Genomic DNA, 19,424 nt, shown 5'->3' with positions numbered 1-19,424 from the left:
ATGGTGTCCTAATATCATTCGCGGAAAGAGCAGAGGCATAATAACGCAATTAAGATGACGAGGTGCGGGGTGGTGATGATCCTTAGTGTGGGACATTGGCCCTATTCAAAATTAATTAAATGAACCTTAGCTAGCTCGCTTGCTTGCCCTGCTAATGTGCCACCGCGGGGCATTGTCATTCGCTGAGAATTGTCTCTTCTTTTTCTTTGGTCAGCATTGATCTTTTAGTGCCTTATTTTATTTATTTATTTATTTAATCTTTGAATTGGGAATAAGCTACATGATGAGGAGGTCAGCGTATTAGTGTGCCATTGTACGAGTGAACTGAATGGCTAGTATCGTTTCCTTTTATTTGGATATAATGTACATGAACAGGAATGACCCAGAAATGCCCCAAAATCAACAGAAAGTTACCCACAGGACTCCTTATGGCTAACTTTCTTTTGATTGAAAGACTGGTCATTACTCCTATGATTGGACTAACGACATCATAGGAGTATCGACCAGTCATTGCAATTCCTTTCACAAGGTGAAGTCTTGAAAAATAACAATTAAAAATGTTAGTACCTATTCTGGAGTAGCCTTTAAATGCCCTAAAATGAACAGTGACCCGTGGACGACCACGAAAGACTGGCTGCGAATGCTCTGGTGTCAGTGCCATTGACTGCTCTAGACGTCCAATCCAGTCAAAATGAATTGAAGTGCCGTATATGGGATCCAGTGGGCTAAAGTACACACGATTGTAATGGAAGATTTTGCTAGCAACCTGTTGGTTCCTTTTTTTAAAAAGTGACAGCTTTTTAAAACGATATCACGATTCTTAGTGGGAGCATATCAATAAGCTTTTTGGCTACAAAGTATCTCGGTATAGCACCTTTTCAATATATTGTCACGCCCCGATTTGTTAGTGTCATTGATGGTGACAGACATCCACTCATTTTGGACGGAGATCTGAACATGAAAAAAGTGTACAAACCCTGAAAAATGAATTAATTTTACATTGACTATACAGGTCCTTCTCAAAAAATTTGCATATTGTGATAAAGTTCATTATTTTCTGTAATGTACTGATAACCATAAGACTTTCATATATATTAGATTCATTACACACAACTGAAGTAGTTCAAGCCTTTTATTGTTTTAATATCGATGATTTTGCCAAAAAAGTCAAGAAAAAACAAAAATCCCTATCTCAAAAAATTAGCATATCATGAAAAGGTACTCTAAAGAAGCTACTAACCTACTCATCTGAATCAACGAATTAACTAAAAACCGCAGCGAAAGATTCCTGAGGCTTTTAAAAACTGCCCGCCTGGTTCATTACTCAAAACCGCAGTCATGGGCAAGACTGTCGACCTGACTGCTGTCCAGAAGGCCATCATTGACACTCTCAAGCAAGAGGCTAAGACACAGAAAGACATTTCTGAGCGAATAGGCTGTTCCCAGAGTGCTGTATCAAGGCACCTAAGTGGGAAATCTGTGGGAAGGAAAAAGTGTGGCAGGAAACGCTGCACAACCAGAAGAGGTGACCGCACCCTGAGAAAGATTGTGGAGAAGGGCCGATTCCAGACCTTAGGGGACCTGCAGAAACAGTGGACTGAGTCTGGAGTAGAAACATCCAGAGGCGTGTGATGGAAATGGGCTACAGGTGCCGCATTCCCCAGGTCAAGCCACTTTTGAACCTGACACAGCGGCAGAAGCGCCTGACCTGGACTACAGAGAAGCAGCACTGGACTGCTGCTCAGTGGTCCAAAGTACTTTTTTCAGATGAAAGCAAATTTTGCATTTCATCAAGGTGACAGAGTTTGGAGGAAGACTGGGGAAAAGGAAATGCCAAAATGCCTGAAGTCCAGTGTCACGTACCCAGAGTCAGTGATGGTCTGGGGTGCCATGTCAGCTGCTGGTGTTGGTCGACTGTGTTTTATCAAGGGCAGGGTCAATGCAGCTAGCTATCAGGAGATTTTGTAGCACTTCATGCTTCCATCTGCTGAAAAGCTTTATGGAGATGAAGATTTCATTTTTCAGCACCACCTGGCAGCTGCTCACAGTGCCAAAACCACTGGTAAATGGTTTACTGACCATGGCATTACTGTGCTCAATTGGCCTGCAAACTCTCCTGACCTGAACCCCATAAAGAATCTGTGTGATATTGTGAAGAGGAAGTTGAGAGACACCAGACCCAACACTGTGGATGAGCTTAAGGCCGCTATCGAAGCATCCTGGGCCTCCATAACACCTCAGCAGTGCCACAGGCTGATTGCCTCCATGCCACGCCGCATTGAAGCAGTCATTTCTGCAAAAGGATTCCCTACCAAGTATTGAGTGCATAGCTGATATAATTAATTGAAGGTTGACTTTTTTTGTATTAAAAAACACTTTTTTGTATTGGTCGGATGAAATATGCTAATTTTTTGAGAAAGGGATTTTTGTTTTTTCTTGACTTTTTTGCCAAAATCATCAATATTAAAACAATAAAAGGCTTGAACTACTTCAGTTGTGTGTAATAATTCTAATATGAAAGTCTAATGTTTATCACTACATTACAGAAAATAATGAACTTTACCACAATATGCTAATTTGTTTAGAAGGACCTGTATAGTAACTAAATGTCAACTGATATATCACTCGGCTGATATATTATTGTGTGTTTGTGTATACTGTGGGAAAGCTATTATTTTTTTAATTAAAAAGAATACCAATTTAGCCTTATAGCATTTGTTAAAATTTGTTCACACAAGCACATTCATCTTAGTTTCTTAAACAGCCATAAAATTATCAAATCTGTTGACCTCTTAGGCTTCAAGACCATTTGAGAGCAAATGAACCACCATGAATCTTTGAACCAATTGGCTGCAAAGCTTCATTGCTTCAATAACCTTAATTTGGCTACCGCTGCTCCCTTTGAAGAGACAAACAACTTCTACTACCACCTGCTGTTGTCGTCCAACATGCCTCCAAGCATGCAGTGGGGCGCTGAGGATATAAATAACTTTCAAAGTTCATGTTCTGTGCTAAAAATTTCTTCAGTTACTGCTCCATTTGTTTCATCAATTGCTAGTTATGCTAATTAGTGTGTTGTTATGTGATATATTTATATTCGTTTTGAAACCGTAACTTTGAATGACTTTTGATTTAATTACCTGATATTACTTGTCTCAGCTTGTGAAGTACTTGGAATCCTCAAGAGTACTATAAAATGGTTGGTGGCCACTTGTGGTAAGGTTGCTGGGTCAGTAATGTGATTTGACTAAATTATACTGTTCAAATCATGTGGCTGTTCATCTTGTCATTACATTGTGATACAGTATATGGCAAAAAACACCCAATGACTTGACGTTCCGTTCTGAGATCCCCAATTTGGCCAACTTTCAAAATTGTCCGATATGCATGTGTGATACATCATTGGAAAGCTTAAAATCTCAATTTTCTGGGGGAAGAAAAATTTTGAACAGGAGGGAATTTTTTTTTTTTTTAACACAGCAAAACCCTATCTAGAGGTGAGAGCACGCGAGAGCAGAATTACAGACGCCACGACTTTAACGAGATATTATCGCGTACTTACCTTTTTTCCATCCAAAAACCCCATGTAGCATGTATCACCGAGTGTCAAGACACAGCTGTGAATGGCCACAGCTGGATTTTTGGGGGATTTTATGGGTGAAACATGGTAATATAACAAGGGTCGCGATGCAGATATCGCAGACATCGCAGACATCAAGGAGTGATCGAGATTTTCTTTTTCATATATTTACCCATTTAAACTTTTTTTTTTCTGAGTTTCTTTGTTTGGATCGATTAATTATCATCTAACATATCGGGGAAAATGCGACAGTAACATACAAAATACAATTAAGTAGTGCTGCAGCTATTGATTATTTTAGTAGTCGATTAATCGGTGAACAAGTTTGTCGAATAATCGAGTAATCTGATAAGGAACATGAAAAATTAAAATACCTGAGCTGAGCCTCAAACGGTATTTAAAAAAATAATAATTAAATAAGGATCTATGTACAACAAAAGAACAATTGGCTAACTTACACAGTAAAAGTCCACTAGCTTAAATGCTATACAACGCTAACTTTTTTTTGTTTTTGTTTTTGTTTTTTTAAATACAATGCTCTTAACAAATGGTTCGTACACATATTCCCACAATAAACGGCTAAATATACCCATAAACTAAATTACGAATGCATTAAAAAAACATTAGCTCAAACAAAAACTTACCTTATGTTGGTTTTAACATGGAGCAGCTTGTTTCAGCCATGTCAAATGAGGCAGACTAGAGGCCAGTGTATCCACTCAAATCAATACAACTGAATGCAAACACTTTCCAAATAAACCATTACAACGCCACAATAATTAAACGAATACTCGAAGCAGCAAATTTTAATTCGAATCTTTTTTTTTTTTTAATCGAATACTCGAGTTACTCAATGAATTGTTGCAGCACTACAATTAAGCGATAGTTATGAGGTAGATATCCATGACTCTTTTACAGACGCCATTTTTTATATTGGGACGTCATTTGTTTAAAAGTTTAAAATATGCGAGTGAATAATTTTTTTAAGTTGTTTTTTTTTTTTTTTAACTAAATATTAGACATCAATTAATGATTCTAAGCTAAAAATGACAGACATTTTGAATATTAAATATAATTATTTACTTTCGTTTTATGGCTGGGTTGAAACAAAAGCGGTTGTGTGACGTCTGTAAACGGGGGTTCCCAGGGTAAAATGGACAAATTAAAAATAGTTCAGGGGCTTAATGTGCCATGAATCTGCTATGGCAGCATATAGACATATTGCTCTATCAAACACAACAGTTGTTTCGGCTTAAAATACAGCGGAGTGCAAGAGCAGAAACTGCTTTTTCAGTCTTGTCTGTGTTTTCCGCCATATAATTATTGTGATGGTTCATATCGCTGTATATCGTCATTCGACATTTTGTGCGTACATGTACGTGAATAAGAAACTACTTGAGATGGAGACTCTTTTTTTCAGGTTGTGAGTTGGTGAGTGTGTGCACGCGTTGGGGAGGAGCCAGGACACCAAGGCCCTGTGGCCAGGAGCCCGGGAGGACGCGGGGAGGTCACTTCATCTACTGGTGTCACACTCAAATTCATGTGTCAGAAGCAACGACGCACGCGCATGCACACGCCCCGCAGTACACAAGCGCGCGCTGTTTGGCCCGTTGGGACATAATAACAGCGCACGTGCACACACAAGAAGCAAGAAGTTACCTTGGCGGCTTTCAAGAGGATCTCTCTCTCCTGCTCGTCCTTTCTCGCCTTCTCCATCCTCTCTAGTTGCTCGAAGAAGCGCAGCTGAGAGCGCACGTCGCCCGATTGCTCGTAGCACTCGTCGTCCTGATGGGGACACGCAGAGTTAACGATGGAGAAAAATGTTATTTGACACTGACAAATAATATGGTGAAAAGTGAGATGTAGTCCACCCAAGGATATTTGCTGCTTTAACCTATCATTAGCTATTGGAGAAAAATAGTACGTACTGGCATAGTTTTTCTGTTCTTGTAAGGAGAAGGGAGAAGTTATTGTCAAGTAGGGGTGTGAGTAAACATCGATATGGTGATATATTGTGATGCTTTGCATTCCAAAAGGTTATCGATATGCTCCTCCTCCTGTGTCCTGCTTAATATTGTGGAACATCACTTTTAAGCAGTTTTCCTTTAATTGGGCTAGGAAGCAATTAATCACAGGTGTCTAAATTTATATCCATGATCTACAGAGCGTTGAGACGCAATGCCACTCATGAGTTTAATGGGAAAACAAAAACATTTTCTTTTTGTACTCTAAAATAGAATTTGCTAAATAATTCAGAACACAGTGTAAGTACACAACGCAAGCAATGACAACGTGGTCAATATGGCTAGGTTCATACTACAAGTCTTAATGCACAAATGCGATTTTTTGCCATATCTGTTTTTTGGCGTGCCCGTTCAGACTGCCTTTGTCCATTGAGACCATTCAAGTATCACGCATGCTGGTAAATGGTAAATGGTGTTATACTTATACAGCGCTTTTCCACCTTTCAAGGCGCTTAAAGCGCTTTACACTATCTCGCCATTCACCTACTGGTGACACAGTACCAGGAGCAACGTGGGGTTCAGTATCTTGCTCAAGGATACTTAGGCGAGTTCATCAGGGCGAAGAATCGAACCCACAACCTCTGGGTTGGGGGACAACTACTCTACCACTGAGCCACGCCACCGCATGCTCAGTAATTCGCAGTCCGAGATGCGATTAGCAAAGAGACCCGCATGCGCAGAAGCATCAAAACAAATTACACATGCTAGCTGTATGTCATTCCAGAGTCATCATATTTTGATTTCCAAAAAAAGGACACAAATAACAGACATTAAGAATCCCCGTTTAGTTTTACTGTATATGGCGGAAAACACTCAGGTGACTTGAAGTTCTGCTCTGAGACCCCCAATTTAGCCAACTTTCAAAATTGTCCGATATGCATCATTGGAAAGCTTAAAATCTCAATTTTCTGGGGGAAGAAAAATTTTGTGCAGGAGGGCATTTTTTAGAAAAACATTTTTTAAACAGCAAAACCCTATCTGGAGGTGAGAGCACATGAAAACAGAATTACAGACGCCATGACTTTAATGAGATATTATCGCGTACCTACTTTGTTTCGATCGAAAAACTCCATGTAGCATGTATCACGGAGTGTCAAGACACAGCTGTGAATGGCCACAGCTGGATTTTGGGGGGATTTTATGGGTGAAACATGGTAATATAACAAGGGTCGCGATGCAGACATCGCAGACATTAAGGAGTGGTGGAGATTTTCTTTTTCATATATTTACCCTTTTAAACGTTTTTTTTTTTTTTTTCAACTTTTGTTTGGATCAATTATTTATCATCTAACATATCGGACAAAATGCGACAGTAACAAAAAAAATACAATTAAGCGATAGTTATGAGGTAGATATCCGTGACTTTTTTACAGACGCCATTTTTTTCATTATAACATAATTTGTTTAAAACTTTAAAATATGTGAGTAAATATTTTAAAGTCGGTTTTTTGTTTTTTGTTTTTTTTTTAACGAAATATGAGACATCAATGAATGATTCTAAGCTATAAACGACAGAATTTTTTAATAATAAATATAATTAATTACCTTTGTTTTATGGGTGGGTTGAAACAAAAGCGGTTGCGTGACGTCTGTAAACGGGGGTTTTCAAGGTAAAACTGACAAATTAAAAATAGTTCGGCGGCTTAATGTGCCATGAATCTGCTATGGCAGCATATAGACATATTGTTCTATCAAACACAACAGTTGTTTTAGCTTAAAATACAGCAGTTTCTTTTAAAGAGGAGTGCAAGAACAGAAACTGCTTTTTCAGTCTTGTCTGTGTTTTCCGCCATATTCAAAGTTTATATGGACTGATAGAACGCATACACGGACACACATGAGCCTTGACATGTGTGCGTGAAATGACGTGGGTGCGTCAGTTTGCCCCGAATCGGCCATGTGTGAAATAATGAAATATTGCTCATTCTGCGAACAGAATGAAAATCGAAAATTGTAAGGCTTATTCCTTTCTTAATTTTAATTTTTTATGTCTGTCGTCAAGCCAGCTTTGTGCTTAAAAGCAGAGTTCAAGCTAGGCGCTAATGCCTACATGGCTGCCGTCCTCCGTGCCTCTTGCTCTTTGCTGACGTAAATGGTGGTATACTTGTAAATGGTGTTATACTTGTGTAGCGCTTTTCCACCTTTCAAGGCGCTCAAAGCGCTTTACACTACATTGCCATCTACCTACTGGTGACGCAGCACCAGGAGCAATGTGGGGTTCAAAATCTTGCTCAAGGATATTTAGGCAGTTCATCAGGGCCGAGAATCGAACCCACAACCTCATTGGGGGACCACTACTCTACCACTGAGCCACGCCATCCCCAATATATCCCCGTATCCCCTATCCCCGTAATTGCTGCATGAATTCCGATTTTGGAGTCTTGACAGTTCAGACCGCCAATCACGTTCTGAAAAAAATGTGTCCCAGGTCGGATTTGAACCACATACGAAAGTGACTCAGATCAGATTTGAAATGGTCCACTTCTATGCGACTTGTCCCGTTCAGACCGTCAAGTTAATGCCTGACTCGAGTCGGAAAAACACGAAAAAATCGGATTCGTGCATTAAGACCTGAAGTATGAACCTAGCCTATGTGAGGTTTCTACTTTTTGTTTCTTAATTGTCATACGGCTTATTTTGGACTGATGCCCTCGTGTTCTTCACTCATCAGTTAATACTGTACTGTACTTGAACTCATACAATGAGGAGAAAATGTTTGCACGCAATTTATATCGATCATACAATTTGTTAAATGCTAAATTTAATGAGCAAGTGCCAATAAAAACAGTTGACAATCAAATTTTCTCTTGTGTGCAATGACTTTAGGGTAAAACAAACCTTATCTACAATAGTAATAATTAAGTTGATCTTTTAATTAATATTTATTTTAAAAAAAAAACAACAACAAAAAAAAACATTCAGTATAATATTCTATACAGCATGGGTGTCCAAACCTGTCCGCAAGGGCCCCTGTGGGTCCTGGTTTTTGTTCCTACCAATCGAGCACAGTTTAACCAATCATGTTTGTGCTAAAACAAGCAGCACCTGATTCCAATCAACTGATTACACTTGTGAGACACCAGATTGGTGGAAAGATGTCATCTTGTTTTGTAGGAATGAAATCCAGCACCCATTGCGGCCCTATATGGAGTAGTTTGGACACCACTGCTATACAGATACACTACAATCATGAGTAAATAATACTCAATTTTGATAGGTATTATGTGATACAATCTGTTCCAAAAGGTGAAGTAAACCTTACCGATATTATTTGAGTATATTATTGTTGACACATTTAGGTAATATTCACAAAGTAAAATTGGCTAAACTTTACGCTATCAAACTGAGTGTAAATTGTTACCTCAATTTTATTGAGTAAATTCTATAGGTTGTTTTTTTTTAAGAGTGAAAATGGCTGCAAGACAGAGTCTTTTTCCTTTGGCAAGTTTTGTTCATAAGTACTGTTGGTCTAAAACACTGTTTTTCAGTGTGCCCCGAGAGATCATCAAGGGTGCAATATCGTTTTTTTTTTGTTTGTTTGTTTGTTTTGTTTGTGTTTTACAACGTCGAGCGGAGTTGCAGTAGGAAGGAAGGAGTGGGTAGAAGGTTGCGGTCGGGTACAGATGAGCAAAGTATTGCTCCTGTCGCGTTCAAGAACTGCTCGGATTTCTAGCCATCAGCCACCTTGCTGTCCGCTACAATGTGGACCCCAGCACGTCTACTGCACATCATTTTATTATACTCGTCAAGTGTCGATGTACACGAAAGTGTCCTTTCCATTTTATCCATATGTGACGACGGTCAATCCTCCCCGTTTTTTATTCCAGCATAGTGTCAAGGACAGAAAGGTGGCTGATGGCTAGAAATCTGAGCAGCTCTTGAATGCGACACGAGCAATTATCCAACATCGCCATTGTGCCAACAAGCAAACATCATCTCCAAACGGAAACACCTGTCACTTCAAAACAATTCGATGCTGCACTATTTTGTTCGCCTTCGTGAAAACACAGAGAAACAGGCAACATTTTTTAGGAAAAACTGCAAAGGTAAGTGTGAAAGCCTTCAGAGCCCGTTACCTTGTTGCTAAATCCAAAAAGTCCCACTCTGTGGCAGAGACATTAATACTACCTGCCTGCAAAGCCATTGTCAGTGAGATGCTCAGCCCTGATGAGGTTAAAGACATTGCTAAAGTCCCCCTGTCTGATAGTTCTGAGCTTTTCAAGCCTAACTGCTATTAAAAAAAGAAAAAAAGAAAGAAGATTCCTGCCAGGATATAGGCTTAGTGTTCATCTAAACAGGCTCTAGTTTCACACTGAGTAAGTATAAAAATGGATAAATCATTTTATAATTAAATAAACTGTACAGAAAGTATTTTTGGAACATTTTTGGTTTGTGTAGTGCTGCATGATTTTGTCCAATGTCTTATTATTTCATATTAGATATTCGTAGATTATTTTGAGTGCTAACTTGTCTGCATAGTTAGTGTATGTAGCTAATGTTAAGTTTTAACCCGGTCTAATTTAGGCGATGGTCATAGAGAGGACAGCATACCGAGCGTATAGGTGGCACTCGGCAAAATTTCAGTTTTAAAAAAATTGCGACCTATACGTGACTATACACGGTAAATAAAATACGAACGGCTTGTCTTTATGAATGAATATGTGGCTTAAAAAAGTGTTTCCAGTTTAGTAGGTAAAGATTTCTATAAGCCTGTGCTTTTCTGGTTTACCAGTAAGTCCTAAGGGCTGTAAATCCAATCGATGAGGGAAAAAAAATGCTCCAGTTCCCGTTCATTTGTTAGCGCTGTGACACAGTGGGGGGGCGCAGGGTCATACAGTGGACCGTGCATTGGACGGCGACCAAATGCACTGCAATTTAGCCGAACACACATTCCTGCTAGATTGCTCTGTAACAATGTTGTGATTCCTTTTAGATGTGATCTAAATGATCAGTGCAAGTAGAATAAATATTAGCAGCTGTGAAAGTATGACAACTTCAAAGTCACTTTAATACTATAACACGTCTTTCTATCTCGAATCAGACCTTGAATATACATTGAAAGACTTAAAACAAAAATAATTGTGCTCCAGTAAAGGGGCTAGGGAAGAATTGGGTTGGTCGTCACATGGATTGATTGTCAAACTTGCCATCTCGACCAGCAGAGGGTGGTGTTGTGCAGTATCAGTATATGGGGTGGGAACTTCTGGGTACCTCACGATATGATACGATTTGCCATCCAAGGGTCACGATAATGATGATCTCACCATATGGCGATACAACAATGATCAGGAAATCATTCTGGGATAGTCTACAAGACAACTAAAACAGAAAAACAAGCTATTTCTATCCTTCTGCTGTGAATTTGAATGAGTTCATCTCTAGTAGACATCCAACCCTTCCACTTCAAGTGAATTGGACGTCTATGGCGGTCAATAGCAACCAATGAATTGAATTTTGGGGCATTTCAGGTCTTTTGCAGTAGATTTTCAGTCAATTACCCTCAATATTGGGGCATTTCTGGGTCACTTCCTGTTGACTTTGGAGCATTTTTGGGAGATCATCATTTGTGGGGATCCCCGGGTCACTTCCTAGATAGGGTCTTCCTAAAAAATGTATACACTTTTAAACAGTTGGTAACCAAATTGTTTATTTTTTTGTAGATTAAACCCATTGAATTAATGATGGCAGCCAGACTAAACTTTGAAAAAAGAAATTTAATTCTCAAAGTAAGAAAATGCAGTTCAAGTGTGAACATGTCATGTTATCAGCTGCAAAAGGGTGGATACATTTTTTGGGGGACTCGCTATATATCAACAGGAAGTCCAATTCCTGTTGATGGATGGCAGTTGTCGTCTGACGAGACGAGAACGAAACAAAAATTTGCCATAATTTCTGTCATAAATTCACAATGTGTGATATTTTCTTATCGCATGTGTAGTTAGTAGGGGTGTAACAGTACACAAAACTCTCTGTTCGGTACGTTCCTCGGTTTTGAGGTCACAGTTCAGTTAATTAGTACAGTAAAAAAACAAAATGCAAAATATAAATGTGCTAGTTGTTTATTACACACCTTTGTGCTTTCAACAATAGGAACATTAGACTATACAAAGCTAGAATTCTGCTCAAAAAGTAGCGGGTATTTAAAGATAACCCAACAACAATTTGCCTTTCAGACCACGCGTATTGGTCAGCTTTCTTTCTGAAAGAAAGAAGAAAAAAGAAGTCCTGTGCTAAAGAGAAAAGCAATCCCAATGACAAGGAGTTTAACATGTATTTTATAAATGAAATGCCTCAATGAATCTTTTTTTTTTCTTATGAACGGTTTTCAAAAGCTTTGTTGGTGGATTTTCTCAAGTTAAAGCGCCACACAGAAATAAATAAATAAATAATAAATTTAACTGTTTTAACTGTAATTCTTATTTAATTACAGGTGTTTTAGCTCATTTCAATTTATTTTATTTAAATGGGCTATTATTTATTTTAGTATGTGTTTATATTTTACAAATGTGATGTAGTATTCATTTATATTGTATATTTTATGTTGTATAACTTTGGCTCCTATGTGAATATTAGTTCCTACTTGTTTTGTTGTGGTAGGAGGGTTTTGTATTGAACACGGGGCCGTGTTGGGTTATTATTATAGCAGAGAAGACAGCAGTAAATCAACAAAGACAAGTCAACTGTGCCCCGATCTACCACTCAAGAGATGTGATGGACTCAAAAAGTGGGTTATGATTGCATATTAGTTGTAAAATCGACCGGATCCACCGTATTTTTATGCGAGTGACTTCCGGTCTTCCCGATCCCAGCTACCAGTAGTAGTGTTGATGCAGGAGGGTCGCGTCTCGCGTCAAATAATAAACTCTGCCATTCTTTTCGCGTCCGTCGTGTTGAGCCGCTTCTGGGACGCGTCTAACACATGGCCGCACTGCGACTGGTGTGCCTTGGCTGATTGTCTTTAACGCCCGCGTTTCACTGCATTCTCACGCCGTTGACGTTTCTGGGTTATACGGTCGTACCGTGTTGGTCCTCATTATAGTACAGAAGACGGAGTAAATATAATCTATACAAAGAAACTGTAACCTGATCGACTCCCAGCCTCGAAAAGTAAGGGTTACATTACGTCTGAAACTCGTTCGGTATGCCTCCGTTCCGAACCGAACACCACGTACCGAAACGGTTCAATACAAGTACATGTACCGTTACACCCTGAGTAGTTAGCATGCAATTTAGCATGCCCCCCCTGCCCCACACACAATCTTAAGCGTGTGCCCATTCCAGGTTGCTTCTGTGAAACACATGTGTCAAGTGCTGCTTGGTAAGTTGAGTGTGCTGAGTGACTATCACACACTAAACTAACTTGTAGTTAGGCATGTGCCGGTATGAGATTTTGACGGTACGATAACCGTGAGCAAAAATACCGCGGTTTCACGGTATCACGGTATTGCAATTATAGCTCCGAAATGTGTTATTTTGAGATGTATGGGTTAAAAATAAATAACTTTTTTTCCATTGAACAGGATTTTTTTTCAGAACATAGTTGCAAATTGGAATATGAATGTATTGTTAAAATAAATTAATTATCTATTAAAAAACAAAACAAATATTTTAAATAAAATTAAAATATAACGTAGACCATACCCACAGCCACAGCTCAAGTTGCTCAAGTTTAGAGCAAGAACAACATTTTATTAATTAATTATTTCTATAAAAAAAGTTAAAACTCTTCTGAATAATTTTTTAAAAAAATTATACTGCATGATTTTTTTTGAGGATTGAAAAGCTCAAGTGAAGTTTTGCCATTTTCAGCCACTGTGTCAACTATAGTCTACATGATTTCATGCCTTTGTGTTAGAAAGAACAAAGAATTCAAAACTTAATGAGTTAGTTAAAAATGTATAAGTTAGTTAAAATGTAAATATTGTTGTGGAAAGGTTCCATCTTAAAAAAAAAAAAATCATTGGGAGTGAGACCTCTCCTTGATCCAGCGAACGTGGATTTGTGCTTAGGGCAAGATCATCTTCCCTCAATTAACAATCTTTGATGCTATGCCTTTTTTTCCCCTTCATTCAAGCGAATCAAGCTTGTTTTCTCACTCTGCGGCTGTAACACTCGAGGAACTTGCTCTCCCAGATAAGCCTAGGCTAACATTCGTCTTTTATAAGCTTTTAGTTAGTTTGTATATCGAATTTCAAAGGAAAATATGTGTTTTGTTTTTGGCGGACTTTTTCATAGTGCTAATCTGTTTAGCTACTCACACATGGAAAAATACAATTGTACAACGTTTTAAATGTATTCATTTTGTATATTCCACTTACCACGATTTCAGAGCTCAATAAATTGAAGAAAAGAACGCCTTATGTTTGGAGTATTTGTTTAGGGTTCGCTGGCTGTTTAGCCGATAGTCACTTTCACATACAGCAACAAACGGGAAACGGGAGGGGGTGAGCGCTGCCGAGCCACGCCACTTCTGGCTGCATTTTTGACACATGAAAAATGGCGAATACCGTACTGCGGTCTGACGGAAAATTTTAGTGGTTTTGAAACCGCGACGTTTTCACACCACGGTAAACCGTGAAACCGGTAACCGGCACATGTCTACTTGTAGTGTTAGCATAGTGTTCGCGTTAGCATTAGCATTTAGCGTGGTGACTCTGTGAGTGTCTTCTTAAACTTTTGGAAAACTTTTAACATTGAGTTCGTGGCGTCCAGGTGAGTTTTATTACCGTATTGGCCCGAATATAAGACGGCCCTGATTATAAGACGACCCCCTCTTTTACAAGACTCAAGTTTGAAAAAAGACTTTTTGAGCACCAAATTAATTTTTATACAGAGAATAAATACAGTACATCTGAAACAAATGATTATAACAATATATTTGAGAGAAAAAGCATGTTATTTTGCCTCATTCAAATCTTAATATCTGAACATTTAAATATGCAAATTAAAGTGCAATCACATTCGTAGATGAATGGCTTCTGGGTTTTGAAATGTAAATAATCCAATCTATTGTGATAAAACCACAAAATTGCAAAAAATGCATTAACCATCAAAGTGAGGTCTAACTGAAACTGTAGTCTTGAAACAAATCTGAATACGGAAAAAATTGCAATAAAAACATGAGAGTAGCTCATGACAGAACATCGCTTCAATGATATCTGGCGCCATCTAGCATCGTGAATGGGGAGCGTAGCAAAGATCTGTCATAAAAGAACATCGCTTCAGTGATATCTGGCACAATCTAGCGTTGGGAATGGGTATGCTGTCTAGACCGCGCATATAAAACGACCCCCTCTATTCAAGCTTATTTCAATGCAAAAAACACTGTCTTATATTCGGGCCAATACGATATGTGTTAAATGTTTTTTTGGTTGTTGTATATGTATAAAGTTTGTGGGGGTTTTTTTCCTCACTAAAGCCGGCAATATAAAACTCTCTTGTAGTCTGTCTAAACTTATGCACTCCACTAAGCACGAGTAAACGAACCTAGTTCTCCACAATTATTTTATAATTTGGTACAAAAACAAAAGCCGGTGTTACACTCACAACATGTTGCTTCACTTTTTTTTCTTTTAAAAGTGTTACACCTATTTAAAATGATAAACCATATTGGCCGGAATAAAAGACGTTGCATTGAAATAAGACTGAAAAAGTGGGAGTCGTCCTATATTCGGGGTCTAGACATTATACCCATTCATGACGCTAGATGGCGCCAGATATCATTGAAGACAATGCTGAACTTGAGGAGTAATGTTCCGTCATGACAGATCTCAGCTACTCTCAAGTTTAACCAGTTTGCATTATTTTATTGCAATGTTTTTCCTTATTCAGATTTGTTTCAAGACTACAGTTAAACTTCACTTTGATGGTTAATGCAGTTATTGCAATTTTGTTGTTTTATCACAATAGATTGGTTTATTTACATTTCAAAAACCAGAAGCCATTCATTTACGAATGTGATTGCACTTTAGTTTCCATATTTAAATATTCAGATATTAAGATTTGAATGAGGCAAAATAACATGCTTTTTCCTCTCAAATATATTGTTATAATCATTTGCTTCGGATGTACTGTAATTATTTTCTGTATAAAAATTAATTTGGTGTTCAAAAAGTCAAACTTGAGTCTTGAAAAAGAGGGGGGTCGTCTTATAATCAGGGCCGTCTTATATTCGGGCCAATACGGTATTGATTAGGGCTGCAGCTATCGATTATTTTAGTAGTCGATTAATCGATAAACCATTAGTTTGAATAATCAAGTAATCAGATAAGGAACATGAAAAATTAAATTACCTGAGCTGAGCATCAAACGGTATAAAAAAATAAATAAATGACGATCTATGTACAACAAAAGAACAATTAGCTAACTTACATCGCAAAAGTCAGCTAGTTTAAATGCTATAAAAAACTGCATTGTAAAAAACTTTTTTACAATGCTCTTAACAAATGGTTCAGACACATATTCCGACTAAAATAGGCTAAATATACCTATAAACTAAATTACGAATGCATCAGCTGAAACAAGATTTAGCTTATGTTGGTCTTAACAGGGACCACCTGGATTCAGCCATGTGAATTGAGGCAGACTAGAAGGCAGTGTATCCACCCAAATCAATAAAACTAAATGCAAACACTTTCAAAACAAACCATTACAACGTCACTTTAATTAAACGAATACTCGAAGCAGCTAAATTTAATCCAAATATTTTTTTCTAATCGAATACTCGAGTTAATCGATTAACCGTAGCAGCACTAATATTGATTCTTGGTGGGAGCATATCGATAACCTTTTGGGCTGCAAAGTATCGTGATTATATCACCTTTTCGATATTTTGTCACACCCCTATACTGTATGATTGAATTTGGTTTTTGATTATAGATTTATGTCCGTAAATACAAAACACGTGAACGCAATTCCCAAGTTTTCCGAACGGAACAAAAGAAACATCCCACTAAACTTACAATGTTCAAACGCTCACCATTTGGAGCGCGCTTGTTGAAAATACACTTCCTAACTCGCTTACTTTAAAAAGCCCTGTTTACAGTTTCATCGCATCTCGCTTGGGAACCGTCCCCCCGCTTAAGAAAGGTGCGCGTAACGAAAAAGAAAACAACTTTTTTTTTTGCTGGTTATCAAAAGTTAATAAGATAATTGGTTATTTCACAAGTCGGTGCGAGGTGCGGTTCCCGCTTTCGTCGAGGAGAGCGAATGCGGGTGCACACATCAGAAGATTCCCATCGCACTCTCTCCCGCTCTCTCATCCAGCCTTTGTTGCAGCGCTGAGCCTGCACTCTCCTGCCACCGCAAACGCAAGGAGCCCACCGCTTCATCTTCTTTCCCCGTGCCCCTCGTCTTTAATTTTTTTGCTCCATTTTCGCTGATGTCAACAGAGCGGCTTCACAGAGCGCCGCTTGTCGCTCTCACACCTCGTTTGCCAAACCGCAAGAAAAAAAAAACTTGAAAAAGAAGAAGCACAAAACAGTAAGGTGGCGGCACCTCAGAGTCAGGAAAAACACCTTTACAAAGTTTTTACAAATGCTCGCACTTTAACGTCAGCCAATTAAATGCGCTTTTCTATTTGAACTTTTTACGCTACGTTGTACTTTATCGACTCTTTTACACTTGAACCCTATTTATCACAGGCGACAGGTGAAAATCTACAATATAACAAGACAAATTTACTTCTCCTTAACTCATTTGCTCCCAAAAACGTATAACTACGTTCTATTTTTAATTGTTTCAGTGTCCCAAAGATGTATTTATACGTCTTTTACGTTTTTTTTTTTTTTTTACAAGAGACATCTCTGCGTTCTGATTAAATTTAGCTCCAAAACACAAAGCTGAAAATCTATTTTAAAGCAATAAAACTGGCCACTTGAGGGCAGTAGCGCAATTGGTAAGACCTGCAACCCAATTCAACGGCAACGAATGGCCGGGGCGCCTGCGGAAGACGCCCGAATGGCATCCAGGATGCCAGGCGGCGGACAACCGAGCAGAAAAACCTAGAGGACGCCCGTGATGCCAGGCGCTGGACGACCGAGCAGAACGACCGCGACCACCAGTGCAGCGGTCGATGCTGTCGAGTCCATGCTGCTCACCGAGCAGATCCCGCAAAGACTCAAAAAAAATCAATTTTTATGAGACAGGCGGCAATGAGGGAAAAGTTTACCTGGCAGTCACAGCCAGAACAGCGTCATCTGTCAGTTAGTTGTGGGTAAATAAATTGTTACTTTGCTATCAAAAGCTCTGTTTGTCTTTTGTTTATGGTATTTGTCACATTCTGTTGCTGGTTAGATTTTGTTTTCCATTACAGAGCCGGCGGTGTGGGCGTTCCCATCATCGCACCTGCGGCTAATTCCAGCAACTCAACAGTTGTATATAACGCCGGCGACCCAAGCCAACGTTGCCGAGATATTTGCTTGCTGTTTGCCATTCTATACCAGTACTTTCGAGGCTCATTGGATTTGCTAGTTTATGCGTCAGCTGTTTTTTCGTTTGGTGATTCCTCTACCTTGTGCAGGTATTGAGTGTGATTACTTTTGTTATCTTGTTGGCTCGCTGCCCACCGCTTAGTTTAGTGTTATTTGATCCCCGTCGACCTCTTGTCACGGACTCCTTTTGTTATTCTCCCTTTTTCCGCGATCGCGTGTTTTTTAGTTGTATTAAAAACCCCTTTTACTATTCCCTCTGTCTCTTGTCTGCTCTTTGGTCCAATCTTGTTTTCCGCGTTCGCGGATCGTAACAGAATATCTCGGCCAAGATGGACCATGCAGACAATGAGCCACTAGCCCAGGCGTTTTCCGACCCGAGGGAGCACGCAAATCCGCTCGATCGTGTGCTCCATGAAATTAGTTCGACGATTAACAAACTTACTGTCAACATGCGCTCTCTTGATGCACGGGTGGACCAGGTTTGCGCTCGTCGTCTCGTTTCCGCCACAGCCATGGCTCCAACGCATGTCCACCTTGCCGCACAAGCTGCCCCGGCTTCCTCTCCATTGCGTGAGCCCAATATCCCACACCCGCCACGCTACGGTGGGGAAACCGGCTCGTGTGGGCAGTTTTTGCATCAATGTTCCTTAGTTTTTGACCAACAACCCCTCACGTATTCTACCGATAGATCCCGGGTCGCGTTTGTCATGAGCCTTCTCTCCGGTAAGGCAGCATCTTGGTCCATGGCAATCAGCAAACAGCACCCCGAGATACGTAACTCTTTTTTTGAATTCGTTGAGGAGATGAAGAGGGTTTTCGACCACCCCTTTCGGGGCAAAGAGGCTGGTAGTCGCCTGCTAGACTTGACTCAGGGCAAACTGTCTGTCGCTGACTATTCGGTCTCCTTCCGCATCCTCGCAGCAGAGAGTGGTTTTGGTGACGCTGCTTTACGTAGCATTTTTCGGAGGGGGCTGCACCCATTAGTGAAGGACGAACTAGCTGCCCGCGACGAAGCAAAAGACTTGGAAGAATTAATTTTTTTATCTATTCGTTTGGACAATCGACTTCTTGAGCGGGAACGAGAGAGAGGGGCGGAGTGGCTTGGTCGGTCGACGAGTGCGGTCGTCGGGAGAGCTTCATCAGCTTTTGCAGCAGGCTCTTTTCCCTCGCCTGGCGGGGATTGGCGGTCAACTACTGACGAGGGGACGATGCAGCTCGGAGGGAAGAGACTCGACACAAGGGAACGCCACCGGCGCATGGCTGAGCAGCTCTGTCTGTACTGCGGTGACCCTGGCCATCGGGTCGCTTCCTGTCCGGTGAATCCTCGTGCTGCTGGCAGAAACCATCCTCTCCTGGTCCCGACGTCAGACAGCTCCACCACAGCGAGTG

The 19,424-nt window shown here is 39.8% G+C and overlaps 1 protein-coding gene across 2 annotated transcripts in view; it reads right to left on the bottom strand.

The window, feature by feature from the left end:
* Nucleotides 1–19,424, bottom strand: part of LOC130920351 (transcription initiation factor TFIID subunit 4-like) — a 275,123-nt gene that overhangs the window by 158,132 nt on the left and 97,567 nt on the right. For both annotated transcript variants that reach the window (XM_057843513.1, XM_057843523.1), the window contains one exon: nt 5,240–5,365. In XM_057843513.1, coding sequence (XP_057699496.1) covers nt 5,240–5,365 — 126 coding nt within the window. The remainder of the gene's footprint in view (nt 1–5,239; nt 5,366–19,424) is intronic.

The sequence above is a fragment of the Corythoichthys intestinalis genome, chromosome 1 (genome assembly GCF_030265065.1).
Source record: "Corythoichthys intestinalis isolate RoL2023-P3 chromosome 1, ASM3026506v1, whole genome shotgun sequence".
NCBI classification, from domain to species: domain Eukaryota; kingdom Metazoa; phylum Chordata; class Actinopteri; order Syngnathiformes; family Syngnathidae; genus Corythoichthys; species Corythoichthys intestinalis.
Note: the sequence above shows the minus strand (reverse complement) of the source record. Positions and strands in the feature narration are given on the sequence as shown.